Here is a 16,479-nt window from a genome sequence, read left to right on the forward strand (position 1 = left end):
ACACATACGAGAATGACATATGGGCATAAAAACAAAAAGGAATGCTCCCTTTTCAAAACAGTTAAGTGTTATTATTTTGTTCACCTTTGGATCCTAATTACAGAGTAGTCAAGAGTCCTACCTTTATATATTCCATCAGTAATTTCTGAACAGCCATCTCTTCAGAAACTGGCTTTAATTTTTTTGCTGTAAGCAATGCAATAGTTTTCTTATGCTCTGAAAATTGAAGTATCAAAACATCCCAACAACTTGGGAGTTCTGAAATCCTGTATCTCTAGTTAAAATTTGATTTGACAACCTCTTTCATAAAATATTTCATTTTATAGTTTGTGCATCACTGGTTAGCAAATACAGGAACTCTTATTTTCCATCCACTTATTAATTTATTTGCTCAATGACACAGTTAATGAATGGGACCTATGGAAAAGTCTGTGCTGTATTTCTAGTCAAACCTTTTCTCCTGGTTGTCCCAGATTTCCAGCTTGGCCTGGCTCTCCAATTTTTCCTTCACAACCTGGTAATCCTCTGCCTCCAGTAAGTCCCTTATCTCCTACAAAAAGAATTATATGGCAATACAAATGCTATATTTACCACCTTATTTTACAAAGGGGTATTTGTATGGATGTGGTTATGGACTTCTGCACTATTGTAGGTTAGAAGAGCTGAAAACGAAATCCTGATACACATTTGACACATTGCATCTTCCCTCAACACTCATTGTAACACTGCTCAGTTACTTGCTTCAAAAACATCCTGCATTAAGTAACCAATCTGGGCTGAACCCCTTCTGATGCCAGTTCCTCACTGTTCTCTTCAAAAAACTACATTGTAGTAGTTGTAGTATTCTATTTCTCTGAAATACTTCAAAATATTTCAAAAACAAAGAAAACCACAAAACCCCCTCAAAGGCAGTAAATTACAAGAGTGCTAAAAACCATCTGATTAATGCTCATTCATTATTTTTTTTTTTAAAGATGATTGTTGTCAATCCATATTTAAAAAAAAAGTAGAAAAGGTGGTTTTTTTTTTTTTTTTTTAAAGAATATCAAAAAGTGTGTTTTACCTTTTGGACCTGGGTTTCCAGGAAACCCAAGCCCTGGAAAGCCTGTGTCACCTGTTGGCCCTGGATGTCCTGGATCACCTGGCTGACCATTTGTTCCGACCCTACCTGTTCAAAGAAAATAAGTAAATTGCAGTCTATCTTACCACAGAACTTCAACACGTAATGACGGGGTGTTTTCCAGCTTATCATTATTGATTAGGACATCAGTGTAGATGACATCATTAGAACTTAGACACTATTTTTCCTCCACAGTAGTTAAAATGCTAATTGTGATCCTTGTGTTCTCAGTATCAAAGCATACATGAGTCTGTTAAGTCTTTATGCAATCTGCCCTTGGTATGAAATCCTTCATAGAGTTCTCTCAAAATAACCCAACAGTTTTATCTGGCCAGAATTGGTAGAGAAATCCCAATCAGGTCATCTCTAACTTTGTCCTTAGAGCAAACATACTCACCAGGCACCCCTGGGGGTCCAGGTAAACCATATGGTCCCTGAGGTCCTGGCAATGCAGGCAACGGAGTTATCCTACTGGTCTCTCCTTTCAGACCTTCAGCAAATACATTATCAAAGTCTCATGGTTTGGAAATAGACAATTTTAAAATACATAATTTACAATTTAAAAATATTAATAAGCAAGCTAGTCAGCTAAAAATCTGGTCTGCTATTGTTTCCATCTTTCTGAAGCTCCGACAGATTTTGAAAATCCTTTAAACCCTGACTTCATAAAGCAGAAGAATTTTATTGACACCCAGACCACCTCAAGCCCTTCTCTCAGCCCTCCTACAGTCTAACAGAAACCCAGAGAGCACAAAATGATTTTAAGTAGGGAATATGAGTTATTGTCAACATCAGGTCGAAGACCCTCAGAACAGACTAAACAAAAAAACAAAAACAAAACTCACAATTAGCAAGGTCTCCAACAGAGATTCATGTGCATTTCCTGATACAATGTGACAACCCCAGAAAGAGTGACAAAGACTCAGATTGACACACACTAAAAATTTCATCCCTTTGGATAACAAATTCACATCTTGTATCAGCCAATAGCACAAGCATGGGTATATTGTGCCCAACATATCACTGCAGTTATAAGCACTAATCCCCAGAATCCCCTGGATTTAAAATTCAAAAATTCTCTTAAAAAGCAACTTGATTATATCTCTCCTGCCCAGCTTCGAGTTCTTCCAGATTATATTTGCCTATAAATAAATACACTGGTATGTTTCCGGCACTCCAAAGTGATCAAGTCCTTCATATTTTCCTCTGATGACTTAGCTCACACTAATGACTAATGATGAGAAATGGATCTATAGTCAAAGAATTTTTTTTCATGATGAGGATAGTCAAGCACTGAAACAGGTTGCCCAGAAATTCTGTGCAGTCTTTGTCCTTGAAGGTTTTAAAGTATTATTCAGTCAAGATTTGAAGTAAACTGCTCTAATCTCATAGCTAACCCTGCTCTGAGCAGGAGTTTGGACTAAAGACCTCATAGGGTCCCTTCCAATCTCAATTATCTTATGACCCTAAGACTTTTGCTATTATCTCTAGTGAAACCAAAGATGGAACAACGCTTTGGAAATCTCATCCCAAGAAAAAACTTCCTACATTTCATAATTTATGTCTTTGTCTTCAATCTCTCTCTGCAGTTTAAAACTTTAACATAGGTAAAGAACAGTAAAATAGGAAGTTACAAACCAGCTTCTCCAGGCAATCCAGGAGGACCAGGTACTCCTTTAGAGCCTTTGAAACCTCTTATTCCTTGTGGTCCATATCCTGGTGGTCCAGGAAGCCCCATCTCTCCAGGGAGACCAGGATTACCAGGCAGTCCAGGTAGTCCTCTATCTCCTTTTGTACCAGACAATCCCTATTAACGATATATATGTCTGTATACCAAACGTTACTTGCTCTCCATGCCAGCTTTCACAACAAAACGCCTGATTCTCTGTACGACTATGATCTCGTACTATTTTAGCAGCAGAGTAGCTCTGCTGATTGAACAGGACTTTTTCAACCAACTTACTTGTGATGAAAAAATAAGAATTTTAATATCAATGCTTGTAAACTGTAGGGCATTCATCCAGCCTTTCTATTAAAATTGAAAAAGTACAAAAACAGCCTGATTTTCAATTACCATGGCATTATATTGTATGATTTTTTTAATTTTTCAAAACACATTAGGGAAAAAAACAACTTCAGCACTGATTTGCCTTAAGTACTAGGGGGTCAGGTTTAAAAATAGCAATATCTGAATCACTTTTATAGTTTCTCAGCCAACACAGTGCAACAACAATTGCTAGTTTTTTGTTTCTGCTGATCCAAGAGCTCTGCTCTAAGAAAGCTAGTCTTAAAGTAGCTCTCGCAGTTTTTGTGGTTTCTCTCAGCCCTGACTGGAGATTAATTCCTAAAGACCAAACTGGTATTATTTGTACTATTATTTCACTTTAAGCATTACGACTAGACAGAAAAACTATTTTTATTTGTTTGGTTTTGGTCTGTGTCTTATTCATCACAGCAATCCAAGATAACACTCCAATACAAATGTCCAAACTAATAGTACAATAAACTAATAAACTGCTGAGGCTTTGCAGCAGCATGCATCCATACTAGCCTTATCTCTCCCTGGTATTACATAAGAATATTTATTCTAATTCTTTTGTTTCCACTTATGTGTATTGGTTGCTATAGTTGAGCACAGCACCTCTAAGTCAGGCAGATGATATTCAGTTAAAATACTGGACTAGGTAGAACAGAGTGTCATACAAGATACAACCACTGACTTAGCTTCTCATGAATTCTATGTTAATTGTAAACAGTGCATACCTACCTCTTCACCTTTAAAACCCTTGTAGCCCTTTGGGCCAGGTCTTCCCAGAAATCCACTTGAACCTTTTCTTCCTTTGTCTCCCCTGGGCCCTGGATCTCCTTGCTCACCTTTTGGCCCTTCTGGATACACGTATCCTGGCTCACCTTTTGATCCTTTATGTCCTTGATCTCCTTTAAAACCTGGATGTCCCTGGAACAAAGAAAATTTCAGTGCTAAACATGTCAACCATTTTCATGTTTTCTTTTTCAAATTAAATACCTAAGAATGGTTCTCCTTATTTGTATCTTTATTCACTGTAATTGCCCACTCCAACTACTGGCATAAGCAGAAGGACAAGAAAAAAAACTTAAAATCTGATTAGAGAGGATATGGGAGGGGACATAGCTCTCTACATGAGAAGATCTCCCTAGGGATACTATAGCCACCACAGCTGTCTGTCTGTAGCTAACTTCTGTGCTCTTTTCTTAACCCCTCAGGGTACAATGTGGAACTGAAAGCACACAAGCACACTGGGCTCTAGTGATCTTGGGCTCACAAATTCTTGGGAGTTTTCTGGAAAAGCTTGCTAGCAGGCTCTTTCAATTATGCATCTGTATGGCAGCCACCACAATATGTTCTTGTGCACGACAGTTTTGTTTTGGACAGTGTTTTCTGTAATCTCCCAAGAATTGTTACTACTACAGGCACAAGTTAGAAAAAACAAGTAGTATGTCTGTGGCAGGTGCTTGCCTTCCCACTTCAGCAAGTTTCCCAAATGCCTCTTGAACACTTACAGACATGGGGAATCAACCACCTCACTGGGAAGCCTGTCCCAGCATTTGATCACCCTCACAGTAAAGAGCTTCTTCCTAACATTCAGGCAGAACCCCCTCCCTGGCACAGCTCTGTGCTGTTCCCTCATTCCCTCGCATCCTATCACTGGTTACCGGGGTGAAGAGATCAGCACCTCTCTCCCCATTTCCCCTACTCAAGAAGTTGTAGAGAGCAATGAGTTTGCTTCTTAGCTTTCTTTCATCCAAACTAGACAAACCAAGTGTCCTCAGCCTCTCCTCATAGGACATGCCCTCCAGCCTTTTTTATACCAACTTTGTTGTCTTCCTCTGGAAGCTTTCAAGTTTCTTAATATCCTTTCTACATTGTGGAGCCCAGAACTGTACACAATATTCAAGGTGAGGCTGCAACAGAGAACTTAATAGGTGTTGATATCACCTAGTATGACACTTCGTTTAACGTTGGCCATGACATTTCTATGAAATTCTTGTGGGATCTGAAAAATAATTTGAAAAATGCAAGTCTTACTTGAGCTCCTGGAAAACCTGGTGCTCCTGGAGAACCTGGAGCTCCTTTGGGACCTTGTGTTCCTTCCCTACCTGCAAAAGAACAAACATATTTTGTAAATAAAATAGAAAATAAGGAAATGGATTTTGACAAGCTCTGACAATCACATGCAGCACTGTATGTTACTCCCATTCACACTCACTGCATGAGCATAGACTGACCTGGCTTCAGGCTGCACCTAAGCCCATTAGCATTTAGCCTTCAACTCTTTTAGGGCTTGTGCTCACATCAGCAGACGGAGCTGCATTATGCTATCACACTCGTCACAATCTCAGGGCTATTTCTGGGATCTGGAATATTGCATGATGCAGACATGCTCATACCTGTCCTGATTCTCATGCTAAAAGCAAAAGCAGTGGCATTTCCTACCATCCTGTTAGAAATACTGAGATAATTTACCAGGGATGCCATCCTGGCCACGTGGCCCAGGCGAACCAGGAAGACCAGGTGTTCCCGGAACATAGCTACAATCAGTACACACGTAAGCTTCATCACCTAGAAGGAATATAATTCATTAGTTGTTCCACACAAAGTAAGTCCCAAGCTGAACTAATGTGTCAATTTATTTTTTTTATAGAGGGTGGTCAACACCTCTTGGTCAAAGAGCAGTAGGCATGTGACCTGAATTTTGATGGAAGATCACCTCCAACACAATACAAGATCACCTGTGGTCAGACAGTGAATCAGAACTGATTACATTTAATTCAAAACACAGGGACACCCAGTTTAAATCTCTTGTGGTTTTGTTTTTGTTTTTTTTTCAAGTCTGGTTTCAGTAAGCTATTTGGATACAGTCACTCTATCGATAGGCCAAATTGTCTCAAAAGAAGAAAGGCACACAGGCTTTGAACTAACATGGCTTCATAACAGCCTGAGTGACTTTAAAGACTGGCAGGTGGCATTTAGCCAAAAAAATTAGCAGCTCCTGTGGTGATATTTACAGAATGAACCTTCTCTCAAAGAACAATCGTTAGTGCTGACATAACAACACGGGAATACAAAAACCCCACCAACCTGTAATAAGCACTGTCCAGAGAAGATCTACACCCTGGCTGCAGTGCTTTACAACTGGTGCTTGGCACTGGCACAGGCACTGTTCTTAGCCACTGTTTACTTTAAGGGGAGGACATCTTGCTATCCCTAATGAATTTTTTAAAAATCTCTGAACTCATCAAATAGCTTCAGAGGTCAATTAATTTCAAAATTTCATGAGGATCTATGAAGATAAATGGATTGTACCGTCAACTTCTAAGAGGTAGCTTTCAGAAAGGAAGTAGAAATGGAAAAAGTAATTTTTCAGCTCTGCATCTTGGTTTTCAGGTGAAAAGGCCAGTAACTGTCAATAACGATATGTTCCTGACCTCATTCAGAGAAAACACTCCCACACAAAAAATGTGATACATGAAAGCGAAATGTACAAAACCCTGTACTGAGAATGAACATGATTTTTTTCCACTGTTTTAATTTCTCCTAATTTATACACACTCTCTTGAACATGGAAGGGCTTGCTCCAAAACTGTAGGATTCCCTGACATTTTTGATATCTTGTTATCCCCTGTTGAGTGAACACTATGTCAATCCTTCAAACAGTCTATAAACACAGTAACTGACCTTTCATGCCAACATCTCCTGGAGGTCCTGGAGGTCCTGCACACCCTGGCTCTCCAGGACGTCCTGGTGGGCCTGTTCTAAATATTACTCTACCTGGAAATGAAATGAGCATGGCACCATTACATTTACAGATTATTCAGACATTCTCTATTTGCTAAGGCAGAAAAAAGGTGCAAGGATGATCTGGAGACAGTATTCATTTGAAAGAGAACTACCTGGACAAAACCGAAACTCCTTTAACTGGAATTACTTGAGGAAAAATATGGTGATTCTAAAGTAAATTTCAGCAGACTGCTGGACTGCTGTCTAGCCAGGGGGCTGCCTTTAAAAAGCACAGTTCCTCCTTTGGGAAATATTTACACTCTAACAGAAACATAATTCTTTCTTTTCCAGCTTTGGAAGGAAAACTTTTATTTGTAAATTATTAATCCTGCTCAAGTATCTTTATCAGAATTATTCAGCTGTATTTACTATTACTCTGGAAAAAACAGATGACATATTGAGCTCTTCCTATGGCAATCATTTGGAGGACAGTTTTTTTTTATTTTAAGAGAGGAAAGATAAGCATTACCTCGGTATTATTTCTGAAAAGAACTTGCTTTGGCCACACCACATATAAAGGAAATATGATGCTGTTTGTACTCCTAGTTAAAGAGGTACTCCTGGTTAATACACTTTCTAAAAGTTGTATGAACTGGAACTACTCAGCTAGTTCAAAGCTGCTACTGCTTTGTTTTCATGATGCCAGTACTTCAAGCCTGCTCTAAGGCCCACTAAGACCTAGGAAGGCATGCAAGTGATTTCTCTAACTTTTAGATTAGCCCTTTCTGAGTTTAGTTTTACAGATGAACTGCAATTTTTGGAACGGTTAATCTTAAGAACAGATTTTTTTTCCTCATTAGTCCTTCCTGTTTTTAAGTAGTATATTTTTAGTCACAGTTAAAAAAAAAAAGCGAGAAATCTTTATACTGGAAAGTCATTGTACCTTCCCCACAGAATCTCATTAGAAATGGAGCATAGACAATTGCTACACATACTTTTTCGTGAATATTCTAAAGTGAAATTACAAAAAAAATCTATTCAACCACTTTACTCAAGATATACTCCATAAATCATATATTTATATAATCTCATACATCAGCAATTGAGATAACTGGATTTGTTTCTGTATTATATATACAATAATGAAATGTCACCTGGTTCTCCTGGAGGACCTGGTAATCCAACAGAACCAGGTCTGCCAGTAATCCCAGGTAGTCCTGGAGGGCCTACAATGCACAAGCCCGTTTGTCCTTTTTCTCCTTTTGTTCCTTTTGGGCCAGGAAATCCTGGGGGACCTCTCAGACCAGGTCTTGACACACCTAACCAAAGAGGAGAAAATACAAAAATGAAGTTAAAATAAAAAAAAAAGGAACTTCAAAGCAAAGTAAGCAAGTACTCAGCAGGATGAGTGAGAGACAAACACAGACTTTCAAAGTTCATACCATGAATCTTTTTTACATTGTGATATATTAAATAATCACAGTGAGAATGTAAAGATATTTTAAAATGTTCTTTAATCTCTCTTTACATGCTTGGCTCATCAAAACTTGTGGCTGACATTTTTTATTTTTATTTTATTGCTATGTAGAGATATGTTCACAGACATCCAAAATTAAGATTTCACAACAGTGATTTGGTATAACTGGCAGGAAGAACAATTTTTGTGGTACTGGTGCATTACACATACCTGGTCTACCAGCACCTCCAGGAGGACCCTGTGGCCCTGCAAAAGCAACATGTTTAGAACTGGAGTTAAACCATCGTATCCTCAGCAAAGTCACTACTCAGTAACACTGACTGCAATCTTTGCGCTTCTGCATTCTATGCTTATTTTATCTTTTAAGAATTTGGTTTTACCTCAGTAGTCGTATACCATTTACGCAACTGTTGCACACTGCCAATTCTCACTGAAATCTGGCAAGATATGGGTGTTTACAAGAGGTAGGAAGAGGACCCACCACATTTATCCTCAGGTGGGGATGCACCAATTACTTGAGAGGGGCTTACAGGCCTGCAAACTTCCTTCTTTTTTGCCACTATTACTTGCTGTAATAGAGATACCACTTCTTAAAAATGCATTATCTTTGCAAGGCTCAACTCTCCTCTTGTCATCCCTTGGAAGCACGTAAGTAGATTTATTAAAACAAAGGGTATTCACGGGATGCAATGTGATCACTTGCCACATGAATATTCATAAAAACAGAACACCAAAATACAGTAGGCAAGCATTTGCTGGGTGAGTATGAGGTACAGCTCACAACATGCTGCCTTAGAGTTCAGCCCACAAGTTATTATTACATTGTGATACAGCTCAAATAATAAATCAAGACATTTTAATTTTACAGCATGGCCAAACTAAACAACAAAAAAATATTATTTGGGGATGATAGGCAATAAAAATGGCATAAGAAACTCTGAAAGGTACAAAAATAGTATGACCTTTAACAGGAGACTTAAAGCTCTGGCGTTTTGTCTATGGCATACATAAGTAACGCTGATGCAGGAATCCACTGAGGTCATTATATAGGATGTGAGTGAGCTTAGGTGCTCAACTCAATTATGTGCACAAAGAAGTATGCCAGCTTCATCATTTTAGAGAAATCTTACTACATATCTCAGGACAAATTTGATGGGAGTAATTTGGAAATACTCTTGGAAAGGCAGAAGCAGGTTGCTGTGTGCTCAGAAACCTAGCCTGGAACAAGCCCTTTGAATAAACAGCCCCCGTGTCCTGGCTTCTTCTGAGATAGAGTTAATTTTCTTCATAGAGGCTGGTATGTGCTGTGCTTTGAATTTAGGAGAAATGTAATACTGACAACACGCTAACGTTTTAGTTGTTGCAGAGCAGTACTCACACAGAGCCAAGGACTTTTCAGCTTCTCACATCACCCTGCCAGTGAGCAGGCTGGGGGTGCACAAGAAGCTGGGAGGGGACACAACAGGGAGAGCTGACCCAAAAGGGATATTCCATGGCAGCAATAAGAGCTGGGGTGGTTGGCTGGGAGAGGGGCCACTGCTCAGGGACTGGCTGGGCACTGGTTGGCGGGTGGTGAGCAATTGCATTGGGCACCACTTTTTTTGTATATATCATTATTATTATCATTATTCTTTTCCCTTCCTTTCTGTCCTATTAAACTGTATTTATCTCAATCCACAAGTTTTACCTTTAAAATTTTTTTTTTTAATTTTATTTTCTCCCCCATCCCACTTGGCAAGGGAGTGAGTGAACAGCTGTGGGGTGCTTAGCTGCCTGTGGGGTTACACCACAACATCATGCTAAAAGATTGTAGTCTTGATATGCTACTCACCAGGCATACCACGTTGACCTTTTGGTCCTGGAGGTCCAGGGGGTCCTTCATCTCCCTTATCACCAACTACATTATCATAATACTCTGTCTTAATAGAAAGATTGTGAGAAAAGCACAGTGCCTCATACTGCCCATTTGGTTAGTACAATGTTATGACCTTATTCATCCTTCCAAAGCTGTGACACCATGAGAGCTTCCTAACCACATGCTAATTACTCACAAGGAGTCAGAAATTAAATTACAATTGTTACACACAGATAATGCCAAAAGACCTGTACAAATAAAGGGGGCTGGGATTTTCAGCCCAGTTCCTTACTTCCCAAAGAATTCCTCTGCCTGTGGATGCAATTATACAGGCAGATTGGGATTTAGAGACCCAATCAGGAATATTACAGTAGCATAAGATAGAAAATATTCTTGACAGAAACCTCTAGGAATTATAAAGTCTATTCTACTGCTTCAAATCAGATTCAGCTATACAGAAACTACTCTTTTAAGTAATCATACATGAAAACAGACAAAAATCAACTAGTTAAATCACAAATGCATATAAAATTAATTCCTATGAAATTAATATTCTCAATTTATTATAGTTTAATATGATGACATTTCGAAATTTATATAAATGACAGGCAGAATCAAAATGCTATTAACTATAGCTCTACTTTTTTCTAACTACGAATTTTTACTCTTTTCTGCATTATTCTGAATGGGTACCTTTACCTGAAAATAAGATTATGGTAAGAGTTGTGCCTTGACACATAAACATCACACTAAAATTTAAATGGACTACTAAAACACCAATTTTAAAAGGCATAAAAAACTGCTTAAAATATACAATTTCTATTCTTGTTCTATTGATTTTTTGAAAAGCAGTGGTTTTTAGTACTCTGTCAATATCACAATTCATTAGTTTATTTAAAGTTATTTCTTTTTGGACAACTTGAGCAGAAAGTTTCCATTAGATGCACACAGGTCCTTTAAGAAGGACATTGGAGAGACAGCATAACTAGACAAAGAAATTGTACTCATAGTATCTGTTAGTTTGATTTTTTTTATTTTTTATTTTTTTTAATAAAGAACCTTGGGATTTTCAAATTAAAAACACCTGTTCTGGAACTGATTAGTTTGGTTTTAAAAAAATCAGCTCCAGCAATGTTTGTAACCGTTCTGTGATAGTCCAGTCTCCTGCCAAAACTGCTGGAAATGAGTGAAATCTAACCAGGTGTTGATCTTTCATCCAGTTCTACATGAAGGGAGATGCCATGCCTTAGAGATGTTCAGCAATAACAGTACTTTGAGAATGACATACCCCAATTAGAGCATCATGGCATCCATTATTGCTACATACAGTCAGTTTGACTTATTTTAATGGTTTACACAAATGACATGATGAAGATAATTTACACTTACTCGACCACAAGCTCCAGGTGGACCAGTGTTGCCTTTTATCCCCTTAATTAGAGGACAGAAATGGGTTAAATTCATTTATTAAAAAGAATACATGACATGACATTTGATATCCACTGTCATTTCAGTACATAGCTTACAACATTAAAGGACTTCTACTCCTGACCAGTCCTTCAGCACCCTGTCCTCTGTTCCTGCCACAACTGCTCAGCCACATGCTCCAAAAACTACAGGAGTACACCAGCAAGCAAAGATGGACACCAGTTCATGCACATCATCTATTTCAGCTGACCAATTCCCCATTCCACAATATCATTACTTGTCATCTTGTACACATATTGTCTACGTACAAACATCTTGTACTGACAATGATAAAAAAGAATATATAATAACCCCCAAACATACCTTATCCTCATCCTCAAAAACAACAAAAGCATTAGACAATACCTTAGCTCCTTGTCTGCCAGCCACTCCTGGTTTGCCCTGTTCGCCCTTTTGTCCCTGCAGATGACAGTATACAATTTTATGAGAAAAAATCTTTTAGCACTGTCATCAATCAAATTTAAAATTGAAAGCTTTGATCTTTCAGGGCAATGGCAACGCAAATATGACTTGCTCAGAGGAAGAAATTCCAGGGAAAGACTCAGTATGGGGCAAAGTTCCATGTCTGCAGGCAATACCACAGGTCTCATATCCAAACCTGCCTTTATAATGGCACATTCTACCAATCCCAAGATGAAGCCACTCCAGATAACACAAGTGTAAGCGGCTCTGGTTTGTCCTCCCTCTGTAAACTGCTGTTCCTGAAAGGGCAGAAACTGAACACAATGTGATATTCTCATATTCATCAACTCCATCTTGCAGACCTTGTCCAGCTAGTGTCTACTGAAGGGTGTCAGCAAGACCAGGAGGGAAAATAGCCTTAACAGTGGTCTGCACTATCTGCAAGCGTACATATGTTAAAAAAAAAAAAAGGATTCTGCAGAGGTTTATGGAGCTGAATGCACCCCTAGTTGGTAAAAGGCAGAAATGGGAACAGAACAATGACATGTCTTTGTCATGACAGAAGATTTTTTTTCTGTTAGCTGAGTAATAAGGCAGTAGAGTCTTGCAAACTGTCATTCCAAGTTTTTTTTGACAGACTGGAATGTGTTTAGACTGGGTGCTAAGGTTGTTTTGACACAATGAGGGTGGCGTTTTAGTTAGATATTTATGAAATGGGTTATACCAAGAATAAGAATTCTGCTAAGATTTTTGTAAGGTCACTGTGACCCTAATTATATCATTAAAGTGGAAGTGAATTAAATAGAGAAGAACTGATATTTAACCAATTGAATAAGCATTCCAAGGACAATTCAACAACTTGAGCTTTTGAACCAGTCTACAAATGAGATCATTTTGGGTATGAAATGATATATTTTACGAACTATATTTTGGTACTTCCTCCAAAATGATTATTTTAATATCTATCAGTCATCTCATTTTAGGCCAAGATAGTTGTGACATTGACTGTAGCTTCTCCTTTTAAAGGATGTCTTTGATTCTAGTGATTTAAATTATTCATTTTGCTTCTTGATTTCTGAAGTGAAGATATAGCTCTTTTGCAAATATTTCAGTGTGACTAACCAGAATGAAAATCGGTAATTTTGCATAATTAAGTGTTCATTTGACCTCCATCTCAAACTCATTTGACAGTCAGAAGCAAACAACAGGTCTTTTTGTTTTACACAGAAGCAACAAGATCTATGTAGCAAACCTCTCTCTCCTGCACACATCTATAGGTACACGGTATGTCCTTAGGCCAGTTTAGTGAAAAGTAATGTTTCACCACGTATGCAAATCAACATTCCCAGACACATTCCACAATGTGAAGAAGCTGTGACAGAAACATATGACCACCAAAAAAAGATGACTGTTACTTAAAAGAACTTCTGAAGGCTTCCTTCATTACCGGTAAGCCAGGTGGACCTGGGGCACCTTCTTTTCCAGGTTTACCCTACAGAGGAAAATAATAATAAAAATATAAAGAACTAAAGAAGTGTCATTGCATTCTAAGAGCATACAACTAAATGCTGTGCTTGTAACTGTACTTTAGGTTCTTACTAATTTGGAAAAGCTTTTAGGCTATTTACTAAATGTTCATTATTTCTAATCAGAATTAATGTTTAGAAAAACAGAGAAAGATATTCCCTGGACATTCCTTCTCCTGTGGAGAATTAGCTGAGGCAGACACTTCAACAGCACAAAGTGCCAGGGAAGTACACAAAGACTGGTGCAAAACAAGGTCCCTGCAGGAGCAAGACAAGCTATGACCAAACAATACAGCGGCTAATAGTCCTTCTAGCGATGAGCATGGAAAGATACCAAAGGGAAAAAGATACGAAAGACTTACAGGACTTGGGCTTAAGAGATGGCTTGAACAGAAACTATTTAATGAAGAAGAATAGGGACTGCACTTCAAAGGTAAAGGAAGTAGGGCAGCAAATGGAAAAGTGAGAACAGGAGAAGGCAGCATGCCAGACATATCTGCTGTTTTCCACAGTGTACAGCACATTGTGGCAGCTTTCTGCTGGCATCCTGGCTTCTAGTGTGGCAACTATGCATGAAGTTAAACAACTTAAAAAACAAAAAAAAAAGAAAATATTTTTGTTAAAAAAAAAAAGTGACAAGGGAAGGCAGAGGAGGGGGAAAAATGGAGAGCAAAACAGAAGTGACAAAATAATTATGGATACCTTAATTTGCCACCCTGAAGGCAGAAGTCAGGAAAAGCTGGTTTGTTAAAATAGCAGGAAGGTAGTGACAAGATAAAGGGGAGTCAAAGATTATGAGTTCAGAACAACAGGAAGGGAAGTACATTTCAGAGATTTTTTTTGCACAGAATAAGTCCAGGAAAATTAAAATAATTAAAAAAATAATAATAAGACCATGAATTATGATGTAAGCATCAGAAAAACCAGTAATACTGAGGAGATGGCAGAACTTAACCAAAGGTGATACTCTGGAAGAGAAGAGGGGGAGCTGGAAGTAGCAGTGATATCACTAGTGACTCAAACTTATTTGCACAAAATGATCCTTTTTTCTAGAACATGAAATTCACAGTTATTTGATATATTGTAGTAATAATTTTGTTTTCTTTTTAGAATAGCTGGTCAGTCAATGTCTTAACACAGTTTGTATTTTCTTAGCATTTTTTAAGGTCAATAGGCAGAAAAGCAAGACTGCTCTACTACTTTCTCCAAAAAAGAGGATGTGAAAGGTCAATTAAGAAGAGTTCTAGTAAAGTTTTGCATACTGTTACCATAATACAGTATACAGAAGATAGAAAAATGACAATACATCCTGGATAGCAAGAACCTTTGGTACTTTAAATTTTTGTCTGAGTTACTGCTTCAATTTTTCATTATGCATAGGAATAATAAACGTTGGGCTGGTCTACAGCATCATCATTGTTAAAGTACCACACAAGTGAAGAAAGCGCAATCTATAGATAGTACAAGTCTTCCATTGTTACCCTTTCTTGCATAAGAAAATTTATTATAGCCACAATAAGTATGGAAAAGTTTAAAAATGTGTTTATATTAGACACTTCAGATAAGAGATATTTCTTAATATCGCTTTGAAAATTTATTTGAAATTGAGGAATTAGAATGTTTTGTTTAGAGAAATACCACAAAACATTATTATTTGAGTATTCTAGGGTTATCAATTTTATAGAAGGCTATAAATTTTTGATTATAAATTAGTACACTGTTAGAAATTCATACAGGTTTAGTTACTATGAGCAGGAACCTTTTGTTGAGAAGTTTTTATGTGAAAATTTGAAAGTCATTTCAATACCAAGTGGTACCTTCCTATTTAATTCTCTAACATACATATAAGTGCTTTTTCCACATACCTGTGGTCCGGGTTCTCCTTGGTCACCCTTTTCACTTTGAGAATCACCAACTGGCCCCTGTAACAAAAACACCATCAAAATATACATAATTGTGGTCACATTTTCCAAATTAAATACATTTTTTATCGTTTTTTTAATCTTTAAAAAAAGTACAAATATAATGTCATCAACAGGTATTTATATTTAAAGGTCAGAATAAATAGCATAAATATGGGACTCTATGGTGATGCTGCCCCTGAATGTCTGGGTTTAAGGGATTTATTCTGGTCACTTACTGTAAACCCCATTGGTCCTGGAAGTCCTCTTGATCCTTTTTCCCCTTTCTCTCCTTTCAAGTCCTATTACACAGAAAGTCAAAATCTAGCATGGTCTCTGGGATGTTTCTGTGCTTACGAAAACATTTGTGTGTTACAAATAGGAAAGCCAAACCTTACTAACAAGCTTACTTAAGCATGTATAGTTCTACTTAAATGACTAAAAGAAACAAACTTTGCATCAGCAAAGTTCCTCCCCGATATAATTTTGATGACAAAAATCACTTTTTATTTTATCAATAACAGAGAAGTTTTGAAAACTCCATGGTTTAGATGTAGCTTAAATAAGGAAAACATTCAAAACCAGGTTGAAGAGTTGTTTCAGTTAACATGTGAACATATAAAACCAAGTATCAAGAACTGCTGTCTAAGTACTATAAAAGGACAAAATGCAAGACTCTTAACACACAAAACATTATTTAAAATGAAAGTTGATTCAGAGTATTTCCTTTCTCAAATACTCATTGTTTTTTCAACACTTCCTATGATTACTCACATTCCAGTAAAAATATGAGAAAACAAACTTTGAAATGTGTATGAACAACTTGTAAGCTTTTGTGAAACTCAGTAGCTCGGAGTCCTGATATTTTCAGTGACAAGGCCCAGAGGTCATCACAGCTGTGGCTTTGATGGCCAGTCAAAAAACTTGTGTTGATTTGGTGAAGCTATAAGTG

The 16,479-nt window shown here is 37.6% G+C and overlaps 1 protein-coding gene across 3 annotated transcripts in view; it reads right to left on the reverse strand.

The window, feature by feature from the left end:
- The window catches only part of COL4A3 (collagen type IV alpha 3 chain), a 62,367-nt gene that overhangs the window by 21,167 nt on the left and 24,721 nt on the right, over positions 1-16,479 (reverse strand). For 2 of the 3 annotated variants that reach the window (XR_007163046.2, XM_048063055.2), the window contains exons 14-29: positions 15,767-15,829; positions 15,492-15,548; positions 13,548-13,592; positions 12,044-12,097; positions 11,600-11,641; positions 10,187-10,274; positions 8,566-8,601; positions 8,033-8,197; positions 6,837-6,929; positions 5,625-5,720; positions 5,187-5,257; positions 3,888-4,076; positions 2,759-2,927; positions 1,518-1,610; positions 1,064-1,168; positions 453-550 (exon numbers count right to left, since the gene is read on the reverse strand). Coding sequence is in view for 2 of the 3 variants with exons in the window: in XM_048063055.2 (XP_047919012.2) it covers positions 453-550; positions 1,064-1,168; positions 1,518-1,610; positions 2,759-2,927; positions 3,888-4,076; positions 5,187-5,257; positions 5,625-5,720; positions 6,837-6,929; positions 8,033-8,197; positions 8,566-8,601; positions 10,187-10,274; positions 11,600-11,641; positions 12,044-12,097; positions 13,548-13,592; positions 15,492-15,548; positions 15,767-15,829 (1,464 nt within the window). In the remaining variant the exon portion in view is untranslated. Of the gene's footprint in view, positions 1-452; positions 551-1,063; positions 1,169-1,517; positions 1,611-2,758; positions 2,928-3,887; positions 4,077-5,186; positions 5,258-5,624; positions 5,721-6,836; positions 6,930-8,032; positions 8,198-8,565; positions 8,602-10,186; positions 10,275-11,599; positions 11,642-12,043; positions 12,098-13,547; positions 13,593-15,491; positions 15,549-15,766; positions 15,875-16,479 lie in introns of all 3 variants that reach the window. The other variant, XM_048063056.2, reaches the window with a different exon arrangement.

This window comes from Anser cygnoides, chromosome 9 (genome assembly GCF_040182565.1).
Source record: "Anser cygnoides isolate HZ-2024a breed goose chromosome 9, Taihu_goose_T2T_genome, whole genome shotgun sequence".
NCBI lineage: Eukaryota > Metazoa > Chordata > Aves > Anseriformes > Anatidae > Anser > Anser cygnoides.